The sequence below is a fragment of the Balaenoptera ricei genome, chromosome 13 (genome assembly GCF_028023285.1).
Source record: "Balaenoptera ricei isolate mBalRic1 chromosome 13, mBalRic1.hap2, whole genome shotgun sequence".
Classification (NCBI taxonomy): domain Eukaryota; kingdom Metazoa; phylum Chordata; class Mammalia; order Artiodactyla; family Balaenopteridae; genus Balaenoptera; species Balaenoptera ricei.
Genome location: NC_082651.1, coordinates 79984599 through 79999587, shown reverse-complemented (window position 1 = coordinate 79999587; position 14989 = coordinate 79984599). Strand labels below are relative to the sequence as shown.

At 40.9% G+C, this 14989-nt stretch overlaps 1 protein-coding gene across 9 annotated transcripts in view; it reads left to right on the top strand.

Annotated features, from left to right (window-relative positions):
* The window catches only part of CLIP4 (CAP-Gly domain containing linker protein family member 4), a 113038-nt gene that overhangs the window by 36729 nt on the left and 61320 nt on the right, over positions 1–14989 (top strand). For 5 of the 9 annotated variants that reach the window (XM_059943667.1, XM_059943668.1, XM_059943666.1 and 2 more), the window contains exons 1-3: positions 6314–6488; positions 6727–6957; positions 11735–11882. In XM_059943667.1, coding sequence (XP_059799650.1) covers positions 11750–11882 — 133 coding nt within the window. In that variant the 5' untranslated portion in view covers positions 6314–6488; positions 6727–6957; positions 11735–11749. Of the gene's footprint in view, positions 1–6313; positions 6489–6726; positions 6958–11734; positions 11883–14989 lie in introns of those variants that run through there. The other 4 variants (XM_059943663.1, XM_059943664.1, XM_059943662.1 and 1 more) reach the window with 4 other exon arrangements.

Here is a 14989-nt window from a genome sequence, read left to right as displayed (position 1 = left end):
TAATTGTCTCAGAGGTTTTTTTACATTTCTTTGTTTGAATCCAGATCCAAACAAGGTATGCGTATTACAGGTTGTGGAGATAGCTCTTATGTCTCTTTTGATTTATACCAGTTCCCCTTAGCTATTTTTTGGAATTGGTTATTTGCCCTGTAGAAGTTCCCACATTTTGGATTTGGCTGATTGCATCCTCCTGGTGGTGTTTGTGATATTCCTTTATGACTCACAATTTCTATAGAATGTTAGTTATATCTAGAGGCTTGATTAGAGTCAGTTTCAATGGGGGGGTGGCGCAGTACTTGAACATCCTAGTGGAAACTGGCCTGATGCTGTCTTTGTGTGCTAGAGATGCTTCTGGAGTTGTCTTGGTGGCCCAAAACTGGAGTGACCAGTATGAAAAACTGAGCTCTTGTACAACAGTGGCAGTTTTGATCCTGATGCCATGAAAAATTCCCTTTGTTCCTTCTTCTTTTATGTCGGACTGTAAAGAAAACTCTTAAAAGTGGTTATGTCACGAGATGTTTGTGAGTGGCGCCAACTGGAGGGCCTGGCACAGGAACAGGTGGTTCTGAAAAATTCATTTGTTATTGTCTTCTTCGGAAGCAGGCTAATGAAAGAGAGAATAAACTTACAGAATAGCCTGAATCTAAATGAGATCAGTTGAATTAGAATACCTGAGGGAGTCTTTAGGGTTTACATATTTTGTGAAAGATATTCAGGTGATGTGAATGTGCAACAAGGAATGAGAACCACAGATTCAGATTATAAGGCTTGTGAGGTCTTCAGTTTGCAGTCCGTTTCAGCAGGCAGTCCCTACTTGAAGTCCTGAGAAAAAAAAGGAGATAGGTCAGGGGAAGGCAAGCCCAAATAGCATCAGTAGGAAGTTCCTGGGATCTCTGGTGACTATTGATTTGTAAGGATTTCAGTGGTATTGATGAAATTTCTTCATTAATAAATTATGTCATGAACTTTTTTTTTTTTTAAGAATGAGGAAGGGACTTCGGTTTGTGGAATTCAGAAATATGAAAGAAGGAAATGATGATTCTATGAGCCAACAGAAGAGTAGAGTTGCCATTTATTGATATGGGAAGGTTATGGGTAAGGGTTCTATTTTGAACATGTTATATTTGAGATGCCTATTAATTAACAGATGTCTATTAATCTAGAGCATACTCTAGATTAGATGCTGAGTAGGTAAATTAATATATGTCTGAAGTTCAGGGCTGGAGACAGACATTTTGGAATCATGAAAATAGAGATGGTATTTAAAGCCAGGGACTGGATGAGATCACCTAGTAAATGAGAAACTGGCTTCCTGGAAGTCACATGAAGAAGATTCCTATAGGACCCTTGTAAGGGTTCCTTTGAGGCATATCTATGAAGGTGATTGCTGAGTTATAAAGAATGCTGATAGATTTTTTTTTTTAACTAAATGTTACCAAATTGCTCTACAGAATGTATTTAGCAGTTTAAATTCTCATCAGCAGTGCATAAGGATTCCCATTTCCCCATATCTTTGCCAGTACTGGGAATTATCTTTCTGACTTTTGCCAGGCTGATGGGTCAAGTAGTGGTGTGTTGGAGTTGACTCATGAGAGCTGATTGAGCACATTTCTTCCCAATTTCTTGTTTAGTGACTTCACACTGGTAGCTTGAAATCAGCAGGGGTGAGAGTATCTGTACCATGGAAATTGGCAAACACTACAAATTAGGACTCTCCCTCAACCCCCCGCTGTTTTTAAGATATATACCAGCAGACCAGTGGCTACTGGCAGTATCACAGTGTCTTTCCATTCTCTCATTACTAGTGAGTTTGAGCATCTCTTCTGTGTGTGCTTGCTATCCTGGCTTTCCCTTCTGTGAATCACCTATTCCTATCCTTTTCTCACTTTTATCTTGGATTCTCTGACTTGTTTTTGTTGATTTGCAAAAGTTACTTACATATTTTAGATATGAATCCCTAGCTGCTTTTGAATATCTATCTTCTCCCAATTTGTCAGCTGCCTGTTAACTTTTTCCATGGTATTTTTCATTGAAGAGAAACCTTCACTGTGATATAGTCAAATCATCTAGTCTTTTGTTTTAAGGTTTGCACTTTTGCAGTCTTGTCTTATGAAGTAAATCCCTACCCCTTATTCATACAGATTTTCTCCTACATTCTACCTACTTTTCAAATGTAGGTCTTTAATCAGTCTGGAGTTCACTTTGAATATGGTAGACATGGGGCATCCAACTCTATTTTTTTCTTCTTAAACTAATCTAGTTTCCCCCAAACCATCTTCTAAATAATTTATATTTTTCTCATTGATTTGCAGCCCCACATTTACATATATTGAGGTCCCAGGGGTCTGCTTCTGAGTGTTCTATTCTGTGTGGCTGTTCCATTTGTTTCTGTACTAGTAGCATACTATTTTTATCACTATGTAGTAATGACGTAATATCTGGCAGGGTAGGTTTCCTCTCTCTGCTCTTGTTTTTCAAAATTGATTTAACTATTTAAAATTTTATTTTTCCTTATCTATTTTGTAACTTTATTGAAGTTCCTTAAAGTTTGAGTTCCTGCTGGAATTTTGGTTGGTATAACATTGAATTTATAGAGATTAAATGGACATTTTTACACTGTAAAGTCATCCTATTCATATCTTCTTTTTATTCAATCTTCTTTTATGTCCTTAAATAGAACTTTAAAATTTTCTCCATAAAGTTCTTGCAAGTTGCTAGGTTAATTCTTGAATATTGTGCTTTAGAGTTTTATTGATATTGTGAATGGTCTCTTACAATCTATTATATTTCCTGGGTGCTTACTGATGAAGTAGAGGAAACGATTGATTTTTAGAAATTGATCTTGTATTTGGCAACCTTGTTGTACTCACCTATAATGTCTAATAGTTGATTCTGTTGGGTTTTTTATGGTGATGATTATATCATCTGCAAACATGATTGGAAGATTTTAGGGGTTCTACCCAGTGCTCTGGTATCTATATTTAACTACCTCTGCTAGTTGGTCTCCAATCTGGCACCCCGATTCTAACAGCTGGATGTCTCCTGTACACTCACATTCTGGAAACGAGCCCTTGTCTTCCTCCCCCATGAATCATATCCTGCCCAATACCTCAGTCCATGTACCAGCAGTGACACTGTCTTCTTTTGATTTTTTTTTTCCCACATAGTTTTGTTCATACAGTGGGTAAATTTGTATCCTTTTCTTTTTTTTTTTTTTTTAAAGATTTTATTGATTGATTGATTGATTGCTATGTTGGGTCTCCGTTTCTGTGCTAGGGCTTTCTCTAGTTGCGACAAGCGGGGGCCACTCTTCATCGCGGTGCGCGGGCCTCTTACTACTGTGGCCTCTCTTGTTGCGGAGCACAGGCTCCAGACGCGCAGGCTCAGTAGTTGTGGCTCACGGGCCCAGTTGCTCCGCGGCATGTGGGATCTTCCCAGACCAGGGCTCGAACCCGTGTCCCCTGCATTAGCAGGCAGATTCTCAACCACTGCGCCACCAGGGAAGCCCAATTCTTTTGATTTTTTTCCCCTAACCATTTTCTCATGGATTGTGGTCCTGTTAGCCACTGACAGACCTTCCTGATGCTGACATTCTGATTGGCTCTCTGAATTTCTCAATGATCCCTGCTGCTCAATGCAGCATTTCTGTGTCCTGAATGCCCCAAAGCACACCCTGTGTGGATAATACAAAATTGTGGATCAACACAGGCCTTCATGATAGACAGACTTGGGTTTGAATCCTATTTCTGTCCCAGGGCACAGTGAGCAAGTTCCACAGCCTCCTGGAGTCTGATTCTTCATTGGTAAAGTGAAGCAAGTAAGATCCCATAGGTCAGAATCAAACTGTGGTCAGTCAGTAATGTGCCCTTCTCCACATGGATGCTGACCACTGAGGCTGGTCACCTCCTGGGACTGTGGTTTATTGCTACATTGTCCAGGGACCTTGTTGTGCCTTCAGGTATAACTGAATCTCAGTAGCTGCAGCTGGACCATTTCCCCATGTCCCTTCTCATCCCAGTGGACGGTTCATGTTCCAAGTTCTGGCCCCATATCATTACCCAGTCCAACTCCTGGTCTGAGGATTGTATAACCCATGGGGTGTTCCAAGAAGCATGACTCCAATGAGTGCTTGCATTCTTGATGATGGTCTAGGGAGTAACTTCAGTTTTTTCAGTAAAGGTAAGCAGGTGAGTGGGAGAGTCTCTCTCTAATGGCTTGGTATCCTGGGAATTTGCCAAGGTACTGTATAGTGTTCAGGTGTAGCAGAAAAAGCTAGTGGCCTGGCTGGTTCTCACAGAGACTTTCATTATAGTGAAGAACAACTCAGCCAGCCACAGCCTGTCAATCACTAACAGTGGTTTCTCAGAGGGATAATTTAAATCAGCAATAAAGTGAACTGTATATGCGGAAAGTCAGCCAACAGCAGCTTCTGTTACACATAGATTTTTATGAATTTCTGTGGCTTACTGACAATAGGGCTTATTTACAGTTGCTTCAAGCCAACCAAGGGCAGATTACCAGTTAAAGAGGTGGGTGGGGTCAGACGAGAACTGGGTGTGACAGAGAGGGAGGCGGAACCCCCGAAGGGAGGAGGAAGCATCTGTGTCACATTATCATCCCTGAGAGTGCATAAGGTGCTGAACCTGCAGGGACAGAGAAACTGGCAGCTGACTAGGGACTGTGGGATGGTCATGGTGTTTAAATGTTGCATAAGCGGTATGAATTTTAGTTGACAGTATGTTCCACCCGATTCCACAATGGGATGTGACTGTCGCAAATGAGTATTTCGATATTGTGAGCTATGCTAATAGAAGCATAGGGCCAAGAAACAGGTGGCAGTCTCTCTCCTCTCTGCACTCAACAGGACACCCCATTCGTTCCTGAGCGTCACATTTAAGAGAGCTCTAGACAAGCTGGGATGCACCATAAAGAGACCCTTAAAATGCTGGTGAGTGGGATCTTAAGCATGTCTTATAAGGAGCAGCCTAAAGGACTGAGAATGCGTTCCCTGGATTCCTTGGAGTTGGACATGATCTGGAGTCTTCAGGGTAGAAATAGAACCCAATAAGGAGGAGATGCAGGGAACTGTATTTTAGCTTCCAAGGTAGGAAGAACTTTTCAACAAGGCTGGTCAAAGATAAAATGGCTGCTTTCAAAGGAAGTGAATTCCTGGTTACTGGAGGTGCTCAACTATGGCTACTTGGTGGGAGGATATTGTAAGGGGCACTCAAGCAAATGGAGGGGGGCCTTTTCCAGGGTCTGGAATCAATTATTCTAACAGGAAAAGATGCTCTAGAGTGCCGGAGCACTTACCTCTGCTCTTGAAGAGTCGTGGTAGACGTTAATTCATTCAACATTTGCTCTTGCCAGGCACTGCATTTGGTGAACGTGGAAGTACAGTGTAGTAGTTGGTATATCAGAGGCAGAACAAAAAGGCCTCAGAGGGAGTTGTTATGGCGGAACACTATTGGCTCCGTGTTACAAACTTCAGTCATGGGGAAACAATGGACTCATTAAGTCCCTTCATTAAGTGTCAAGTAACACCTTTCCTTCCACGGGACGGAGAACCAGGATGTCAGCATTCATCACCACTTTCTGATTCTTGGGGGATGGAGAAGGGGACCAGGAGAGAAGGGGGTGAGAAGGGAGCAAAGCATCAGGGGAAATAAACTTCTGGGACGACTACTGCATCCTCTTCTGCCTCTACACTGACACCCTTGGTTGTAATCATTCAACTTGGCCATAGCCTTGACTAGGCTTTTTACAGCAAGACCTGCAAACAGGTAATTGACTGATGGCCCTATTCTGGGCCATGCACGGGGCTAGATACTGGGGAGCCTAAAAAGGGTAAGACGTGGTGCCTGCCCCTAAGAAGGTGTTGGAGCGCTTCCAGCCCAGGGATGTGCGACTGGGAGGCCAGTCAGACTGGTCTAGCTAAGGGCTTTGACGCAGGAGCGTCTGTTCAGCGTGCCATGGGCTGTTTCCCCAAGCATGGCTTAAGGCCAGGCGGGGTTCCGCCGAGAGCCTGCCTCGGCTGCGGTGGAAATATCACAGTGGCGCCCCATTCTCGCAGGGTTGACGCCCGAAGCCCACCAGACCTTCCTAACCTCGAGCCTCAACCGTCGCTCTGCGGAGGGGCTCCAGGGGCAAAGGCAGGAGGCGGCGAGCTCAGGAGCGCGCTCCCCGCCTGTCTCCCCTCCCCGGCGCGTGCGCGGGCCTGGGCCGGAGCCTGCGCGCCGCCGGGGCGCCTGCACTGCGCGCGCGCGCGCCGACCCCGCGTGGGGCCTGGCTCCGGCGCGCGCGGCGCGGAGGCGGCAGGCGGGAGGGGCCGGACGAGGTCGCGGAGCTGCGCTGCGCAGCGTGGCGCAGCGGGAGGCCTCGCGGCCGGCTACCGGAGACCCGTGCGGGGCGGAGAAGCGCGCCTCTCAGCCCCCTCTCCGCGCCCCTGCGTTCCCCGTCGGCCGCCCGGAGAGGACCGGAGGAGGCAGGTGGGGCGGGAGGGCGCGGGGGCTCCGGGCCGGGCGGGCGGGGGCGCGGGTGCTCAAGGACCAGTTGACGGTTCGGGGAGGGCGGCACGGAGGCGCTGGGAGCCCCGCGGTCGCCTGCAGTGGGCGCCGGAGTCGCCGGCTTCTGGAGGCCTCCGTGGGGCGAGGGCGGGGTTGGAGCGGCCCACAGGCGGGGACCCGGGTTTCTGGTTTCCGTTCCTCACCGCCGGTTTAACTTCAGGATGAGATGCTGCCAGGTGTGTGGGACGGGCTGGACCGCACGGCGGAACTGAGTTCCGGCCCCCGCTCCGCAGCTCCAGTCTTGACCGCCCCGACGCCCTTGGGAGAGCCTCTCGCGCGCAGTGACGGGCAGCGTGCTGTACCCAGCCCTTCGTGGTTTTCCTGAAAGGGGCCTCTTCACATCTCTCATGCCTCCCCTTGCTTATTAAGCTGTTTGAGAAACCTTTTGCCGGTGAGAATTCAAAGCTAAGACAGATGACTCTGCTTCCAGTCGTTTGCTACCACGAGATTCCTTAATTCTAAATCATGGGAAGGGAAGTTAGGGAAAACACTTGCGCTGAGACTGCTAAACAGAGACGCTTCATCCTTGTGGGTTAAATTGATGGGTTTATAATGTCAGCTTTCTTTTGAATTAGATGTCAGGTTGTTCATTAATCCAGAGACTATGTAGGCAATTTGGATTTAAACTCTGAGACAACGTTTTGATATGTATCAGAGGAGGATATTCTCATGGGATAATAACTTGCTGTATGTTCCCAGCTAGACTGTGCTTCACATTGTAGCAATGTCATAGTATAAATTGGTGCCTTTTAAATATTTCAATGAAGAAACGCCCTCCTTTGAAACATCCGCCAAATACTTTAATTGTACTTCACTTTCACATTGACATTTGTCATTTATGTTTCTTCTGCACGAATTAAAGTAATCTAAATGGCAGAAGATCACGTGGTGCGGGACATGTAGCAACTGTGCAGAGAAAGCAGATAATTGAAATTGGCAGAAGTCTAGCTTTCTGCATTTTTATGAGGCAAAGCCATCCTGGTTCCATCCTATTTTGCTAACATAAATATGCATTTTGAAATACTCTCGTTTGATATGGACTACCTGGGCTGTAAGATTGAATCTTGAAATAGAATGAATATGTTTATTTGTTTTATAGAAGATTTGGCATATGGTATAGTATTTTGAAGGATTTATTTCAGACGTTTCAGATTTATCAGAAACAGCCCTATCAGCAAGGCTTTTAGAAAAATATTTATATGATGTCTTTTATGGCTTATAACAACTCCAATTTTGAAACATACTAGTGATCTTCATGTTATAGAATCCACTTAACACTTTATCCCAGTGTAAATCTGCGAACATCTGGTTACTTTTAGGCTTACTGTTCCCTTGTTAATTATGTATAATTAAGTATGCTACCATGGGCTTGCTTAGGTTGTTAGCCTTTGTTCCTTGTTGTTTCAGGCATTTGTATATTGTTTTCTTGTATAGAGTTTGATTCAGTAGAACTTTCTGTGATGAGGGAAGTGTTCTTTCTTCAGTGTTCATTATGGTAGCCACTAGACACATGTGGCTTTTGAGCACTTATATGGGGCTAGAGCAGTGGAGGAGTTGAATGTTTAAATAGACACATGTGGTTCGTAGCTACCTGGTTGGGCACTGCAGCTTTAAATTATTCCCTCAGGAAGCCTTCACTGGCCCCCTTGAATCCAGCGCTTATTTCAGTTATACAGTAACTACAGCTTTCTTGTAGCAATTCTGCTCTTGCCTCTACTTGAGGGCAAGGGCATATCTATTTCCTTTACCTTTGCTATGCCAGTCTAAGACTTAGAAAGAAACAGTTGATAAATATTTGTTGAATGACTAAATGAACTTCTTGAGGGCAGGTATCTTTTATATTCTCTCTAGGGCCTAGAGCTAATGAACTAAGTATCAAATACTGTACATACCTGCTTAGTGATTGAACAGATTTCATGTAGGTAACAAATAAATGGGTTATTGGAGATATGTTTAAAATGCTTATTTTGGTTAGATTATGTTTTTTGGTATCTCATGAAGATAAACACTCATGACAGAATACTATATGAAATTGAATGAAAGACTCATGGTTCCAACTCGTGTGGATGCAGCCTGGATCTCCTGATAGCTGAGTAGCTCAAGGATGCTGCTCTTGAACCATAATCCAGATAAATCTGAGGGAGTCTCTTCGCCTCAGTGAGGTTCCTTAGTGAGGCCCTAATAGCCCTGAACCACTTTGAAGAAGTTAATGGGCATCTCCACTCACCACCATTCTGTGTTAGGGCATTGACCAGGTATCTCTGAAAAAAAATACAAAATATTAGAGCCATGTTACAAGTAGCATTTACCCAGAGCTGATTCGGGGTGATGGGATTCATATGTAAATCAAAGTTTGGGGAAGTTGATTCTTGTTATTGCATCTGTTACGTACATAGTTAATTGGGGCCAACTTTTAATCTTGGATTACTTTACATAATCCATTATTACCAATTAACCATAGTAGGATTTGAAATGAAAGTATATACTCAATCCAGCTAAGCACATCTCTGGGTTTGACCAAGATTCCCAGATCCTTAGATCCAGAAATCGCTTTTAGGAAAGGATTCTAAACTGAAACTATACAGAAGTTTGTGGAGGTGTATAGCTTTCTTAAGTGGGACAGAAGGTAGAATGTTGGGCTTTTCGTGAAAGAAAGGGAATGGGACCAGGGGAAAATGCAATGCAGACACAAAATATGAAGAATATTCACTGCATTGTTCAGGTAATATAGTAGCTTCTATGGGTTTGAAATATCTAATATGTAAAGTGAAGGTGATTACATCTTGTTGAATGAATCATCTTTCCACATCAAATCTAGGATTTGAATATTTATTAAATGTGTAAAAAATACTAATCTAGCTCCTGTGCCAAGTGATACTGTAAGATACAGTTCCTATCTTTAAGGATCTCAAGTCTACAAAAAAATGAAAGGTACACTCTGAAGATCATTTTAAAAAATATTTTTGAATGGGAAACCCCACTCTTTGAAAGGGAGGTTTTGAAAGGTGGCTTCCTCTTAACCAGCTCAGAAAGAAAACCACTTAGTCATTTTGCTGGAGAATTAAAAACATGGCTGAGTCCCAAAGTGTGATTGTAGTCAGATTAACCTTCCTAAAACAGCTTGAATCAGGACAGTCTCCTTTTAAAAAATAAATGGTTTCCAGTGCTCATGGGATTAAGTGGTTTGGTGTTTGATCAGGTATATAAAGCATTACTGAGGAGAGTCCTAAAAAACCATGACAGCCTTACCTGTTACTAGATGTGCCCAAGTTCCAGCCTGCTATTCCTTTAATGGGCTCCCCTTTTAAATTTATGCCCCTATTTCTGCCTACTCATCTTTCAAGACTCATCTCAGTGATGCTTTTTTCACTGCACCATTTCTGAGTCTCAGCAACTCCCGTAACAAATGTTCCTTGTACTTAGGTTATGGAACATATTTCACTCAGTTTTATCGTCTATAGTTATTAGTACTATTTTATTCACCCTAGTAGATTGTAAGCTACCTAACAAGCATGGACCATCTGTTACTCATTTTTGTATTCTCTGAAACATCCAGAATAGTGTAGTGCCTTGTACATATTAATATTTATTAAATTTTATTTCTGGTCCTTGACTTTAAAGGATGCTTCATACCCAGCATAGACTATTTTGCTCAAATTTACTGCCAGGTAATTTGTAGAAGCCAACAAGTAGAAATCCTGACTGACTTTGAATACTGAGAAGCTATAGTATTGAAGGAGGGCTGTCTTTGTGGTAGGCGCTACTTTTTGGAATTGTTAGTATTTGAGGAAGTTCACCATGCTGTATGGCAACAGTTTTTCCTATTTATGTGGCCAGGTTAATGTCAAAATGATTCAAAGTATTGGGTGGCGAGTAATTTTAGCATCCAAGAAACCTTGAATACCTTTAACATAGTAATACTGGATTAAGTTATTTGATATATAATATCCATGTCCATGTAAACGTGTACCTTATGATAAAAAAGAAATTGCCTTACTCTTTACCAGTTTCTGCTGGTATTCAGAAAACATATGAATCTAATTGGAAACAAACCACTTAGCTCAGAAAGGTGACTGTTTCCTTGGAGCAGGGTGGTGATGGTAGGTAAGCATGATAGGTAAAGGTGATAGACATAGAGTTGGTTAACCAAGTATAATAGAGCACACATTGAGTAATATCTAGCATGGCATTATCTGCTAGAGTAAGCTATCAGTTAACCATCTTTACTTATTCTGTTCTTTCTACTGAAATAATCTAAAATCACCTTTATTTAGTTTTGTAATATAGTTTTCTGCTTATATTTTGAACAGATATAGAGATTCATAGTATTTCAGACTTCAAAGATTCGGTGCAAAAGAAACTGGAAGGGTTTTAGCTTCATAGTTCAGTTTTACTAACATTTTCTCTGCATTCTGTGTCATCTCTGATATGTGTGCTGGGGTGCAGCAGCTGTCTAATTTAGAGCAAATTTATTCTGAGTGCTCATGTTTCCTGGAAAAGAGAGGTAGTATAAGTGATGTGGTTTAAAAGGCATGGCCTTCCATCTTCTGCTGGGATGAACTAAACAGATCCTCTACATTGTTAAGTGAAACCATGTGGGTAAGCTCCTAGATTTAGATTTGTACGAGTGATATGGTCAATTTTCAGTAAAGTTTTCTGGGATGTTGGAAAATAATGAGAACATTTTAAACTAGATTTTTTTCATGTGATGAGCACATGGCATGAGCTACTGGATGACAGATGATAGAACCTGTGTCAGATCCTATGAGAAGTTAGAGATGCACCTACAAGGGATAACATCTCCTCGTTTGTTACTGCGAGTAAAGAGAACATCACCCATTTAGATTAGCTCAGCGTTTAAAAAATGTTTTCACCTATTATTAGGAAATATATAGGAGTAGTTTTTTATTACTCCCGAGCTTTGCCTAAAAAGATTACATATGCTGTTGACCCTGAGAGACAGTGTTAAGCAATGTATATTCTTTGACAACAGTTCGCTAAAAGGAAGTTTTTTTCCCTTCCTCTCTAAAATAGATTTTTGAAGGTTGAAGTTAAAAATGTCAATAGATTAGATATTAAGAAAAAAATAGGCTTTTTGTGACTGAAGGCAATTATTCTAAGTTGCATACAAATATAATAGATATGCTTTTCCCCCCCTTTCATTAAAGGTGGCTTTCTAGAAGATGACCATAGAGGACCTTCCGGATTTTCCATTAGAAGGAAGTTCTTTGATTGGAAGATACCCATTTTTATTTCAAGGTTCTGATACACCAGTTATCTTTTCCATTTCTGCAGCACCAATGCCTTCAGACTGTGGTACGTTAAGTTGCTGTGTTTATTTTCTGTGAACTGGTGACTTGACTTCTCTGTCTTACACCCTTTTTGTGCTCCTAATTTTTCCTGAAACCATTTGTTGTGGTTTTCATAAAATTGCTAAATTTTCCTTTTTCAAAAATAACAATTGTTTATTGCTTTTTCTGCCTCTTAGGCTAAACGCTTTATTTCTGCTGTCAGCATTTTTATTATGTAAAAACGTTCATTTTAAGCACCACGGTGGATTCAGAGGATTTTATTTTTAGAATACAGTGGTGCTTAGACATCTAGCATTCTTCTGCTATTGATGTATTTATTTTGGTTAAATATATTGACTTGCTTAAAAAGCCATGTACTGAAAAAGAAAAAAGAGACATAAAAGCACTGTGCGCTAGCCATCTTTAAGGGCCCTGTTGTCTCTGCAATACTGGGATTCTAATTAACAAACCAAATAATCACTGCTGAAATGATCCAAACTTGGGTGACAATGTAACAACAAGTGATGTGTTTTAATACACAAGCAAGCCTAATTTGGATCCTGTTTCAGTTGTCTCCCATTGTAATTATCAGTGTATGCACAAATAAACTATAGTAAAACAAAACAATAAAAGCCCTGTACTTAGACAGAGAGGGTGAGACCTTTCCCTGGAATGTGGCGTGAGATTGATTCATATTTACATTGGTTCATTTAAATGTTCTTTGTAAAATGTAAATTTAGGAGTATTCTAGTTTTTAATCTATTTAGACTTATTTCCCCAGGAACCTATTTTATCAGGTAGTTGATAAAGGAATAAAAGAAAACCAGGAGGTAAGCTTGATGGATGTGTTACATTTCCAATTTAGTTAGAGTTTTTCAAGTAAAATATTGGGCCACCATTTCAGATTGTCTTTGGAGGTAGAGATAATGCGATTTTTAAATATTAGTGAATATAAAATGATTGGATTGTGAATTTGTCTTTTTAGTCATATCCATTCTAATAACTACTCATCTCCAGGTGTGCTATTTTATGTGTTCAGATTCTGTAGCAGCTTGCCTTGCAGTTATCAAAGGTGTTACATAAAACCTGTGCCTACTAGATCTTGGGAGTTATTTGCAGTTTTTACAAAAATTGACTGGATATTGATTTTCAGATATAACAAAATCAGTTATGCAGGAAAAACCTTGAAAAGCACTTTGTACCTTGCTTATGGCACTTACCTCATTCTGTCTTGAGTCATAACTGTCTTATTTCCTTTCCCAGACTACAGCTCTTTGGATGGAGTAGAATCATGTTTTGTTTTTGTTTATCTCATTGGGCTAATGTAGTCATTTATTGATATTAGTTGTGCAGTGTTTGTTGAATAAATACATTGAATGAAAGGTGATAATGGATATTGTTCCCTTTGTATAAGTGAAATTAAAAATTGCCTGTATTCTTAGAACGATAGATTCTTAGAATCTGAATGGACCTATAGTTCAGCTTTCCCTACTCATTTCCCAGTATAGAAATTATGTTTTCAGGTTCTCTGATAGATAACCATTCAGCTACTTGGATATATTCAATAGTGGGAAACTAATGAAATAGTCCATTTCATTGTTAAAGTTTTAGTTGTGATAAAATTGTTTTTGTATATGGACTCAAAGTATGTCTCCTTGAAACTTTGGCTCACTGGTTTGATATGTAGAACAAACACTTCTTTATATGATGACCTTCAAATATTTGAAGATAATTTGGACATTTTAAATTAGTCTGTACTTCTTTAGACTACACATTTCTGGTTCCTTCACCAGTCTCTCATTGTCAGGATTTCTAGACCCTTTTCACTCTAGTTGTTTTCTTCTTAGTATGCTGTAGTCAATGTCCCCTTAAAATGTGGCATCCAGGGTTGTATTTATTGAGTAAGTATTTGTTGAGGGCCTGTTATGTGCTAGGTACTGTCCTAGATGCTGGGGATAGCACGGTGACCAAGACCGACATTCTAGGAGGGAAAACAGACAATAAACAAACAAATGAAGAAACAAATCATAAATATTATAGATTATAATGAATTCTGTGGAGAAAAGAAACAGGGTGCTGTGGTAGAGGATAATGGAGCAGAGAGGCTGTTTTAGATGGGCTGGTCATCTGGAGAATCAGAAGCAGCTGGTTGAGAGAAGAGCTTGGAGAGAAGTGTTCCAGGCAGAAGGATAGGAAATCAAAGGCACAGAGTTGGGGAAAAATCTTTGGTGTATCCTAAGAAATAATGGAAGGCCTTTGTGGCTGAGAAGCAAAGTGGTTGAAGGGCAGAATGGCAGGAGATGAAGTTGGAGAGGAAGGCAGGGGCCAGACCAGGCAGGATCATTTAGGCCTTGGTAGGGAATTTGTATTTTATCCTAAATGTGATGGGAGCCATTGAATGTGAGACTGAGACTGAGATTAAAATCAAGAAACAAAGAAAAAGAAACCAACCCACACAAACCAGAGCATAGACATTCAGCTCAGTGTTGACCCTCAAGGTGGTAACCCTGCAAGACTACAAAGATTTTTGGAATCTTTTGCTTTGAATGCCTTCAGAGTCAGTTTACACAGAACACACATTACATGTATTAAAAATCCCCAAGTGTATTGTTAATTATTGAAGTTATCTCTTAAAGAGATTTAAGCAATAATAATAATAAAAAATCTTATTTACCCACATAGTTACCATTTCTAGTGTTATTCATTCCTTTGTGCAGACCAGATTTTCTTCTGATACCACATTCCTTCTGCCTGAAGGGCTTCCTTTAACGTTCGTTTCTTGCAGTACAGATCTGCTGGTGAGGAATCCTTTCAGCTATTATATGTCTGAAAACATCTTTATGTCATCGTCTCTTTTGAAAAATATATTTGTTAGGTATGGAATTCTAGGTTGATAGTTTTTTCTTTCAGTGCTTCAAGATGTTGCTTCACTGTGTTCCTACTTGTCTTGATGTGAAATCTGCTGTCATTTTTGTTTCTCTGTATGTAATGATCTTTTTTTCCTGGCTGCTTTTAAGATTTTCTGTTTATCATAGGTTTTGAGTAATTTTACTGTGATGTGCCCTGGTGTAATTTTCTTTATGTTCTTGTGCTTGGGGACTGTTAAGCTTCTTGGGTCTGTAGGTTTCAATT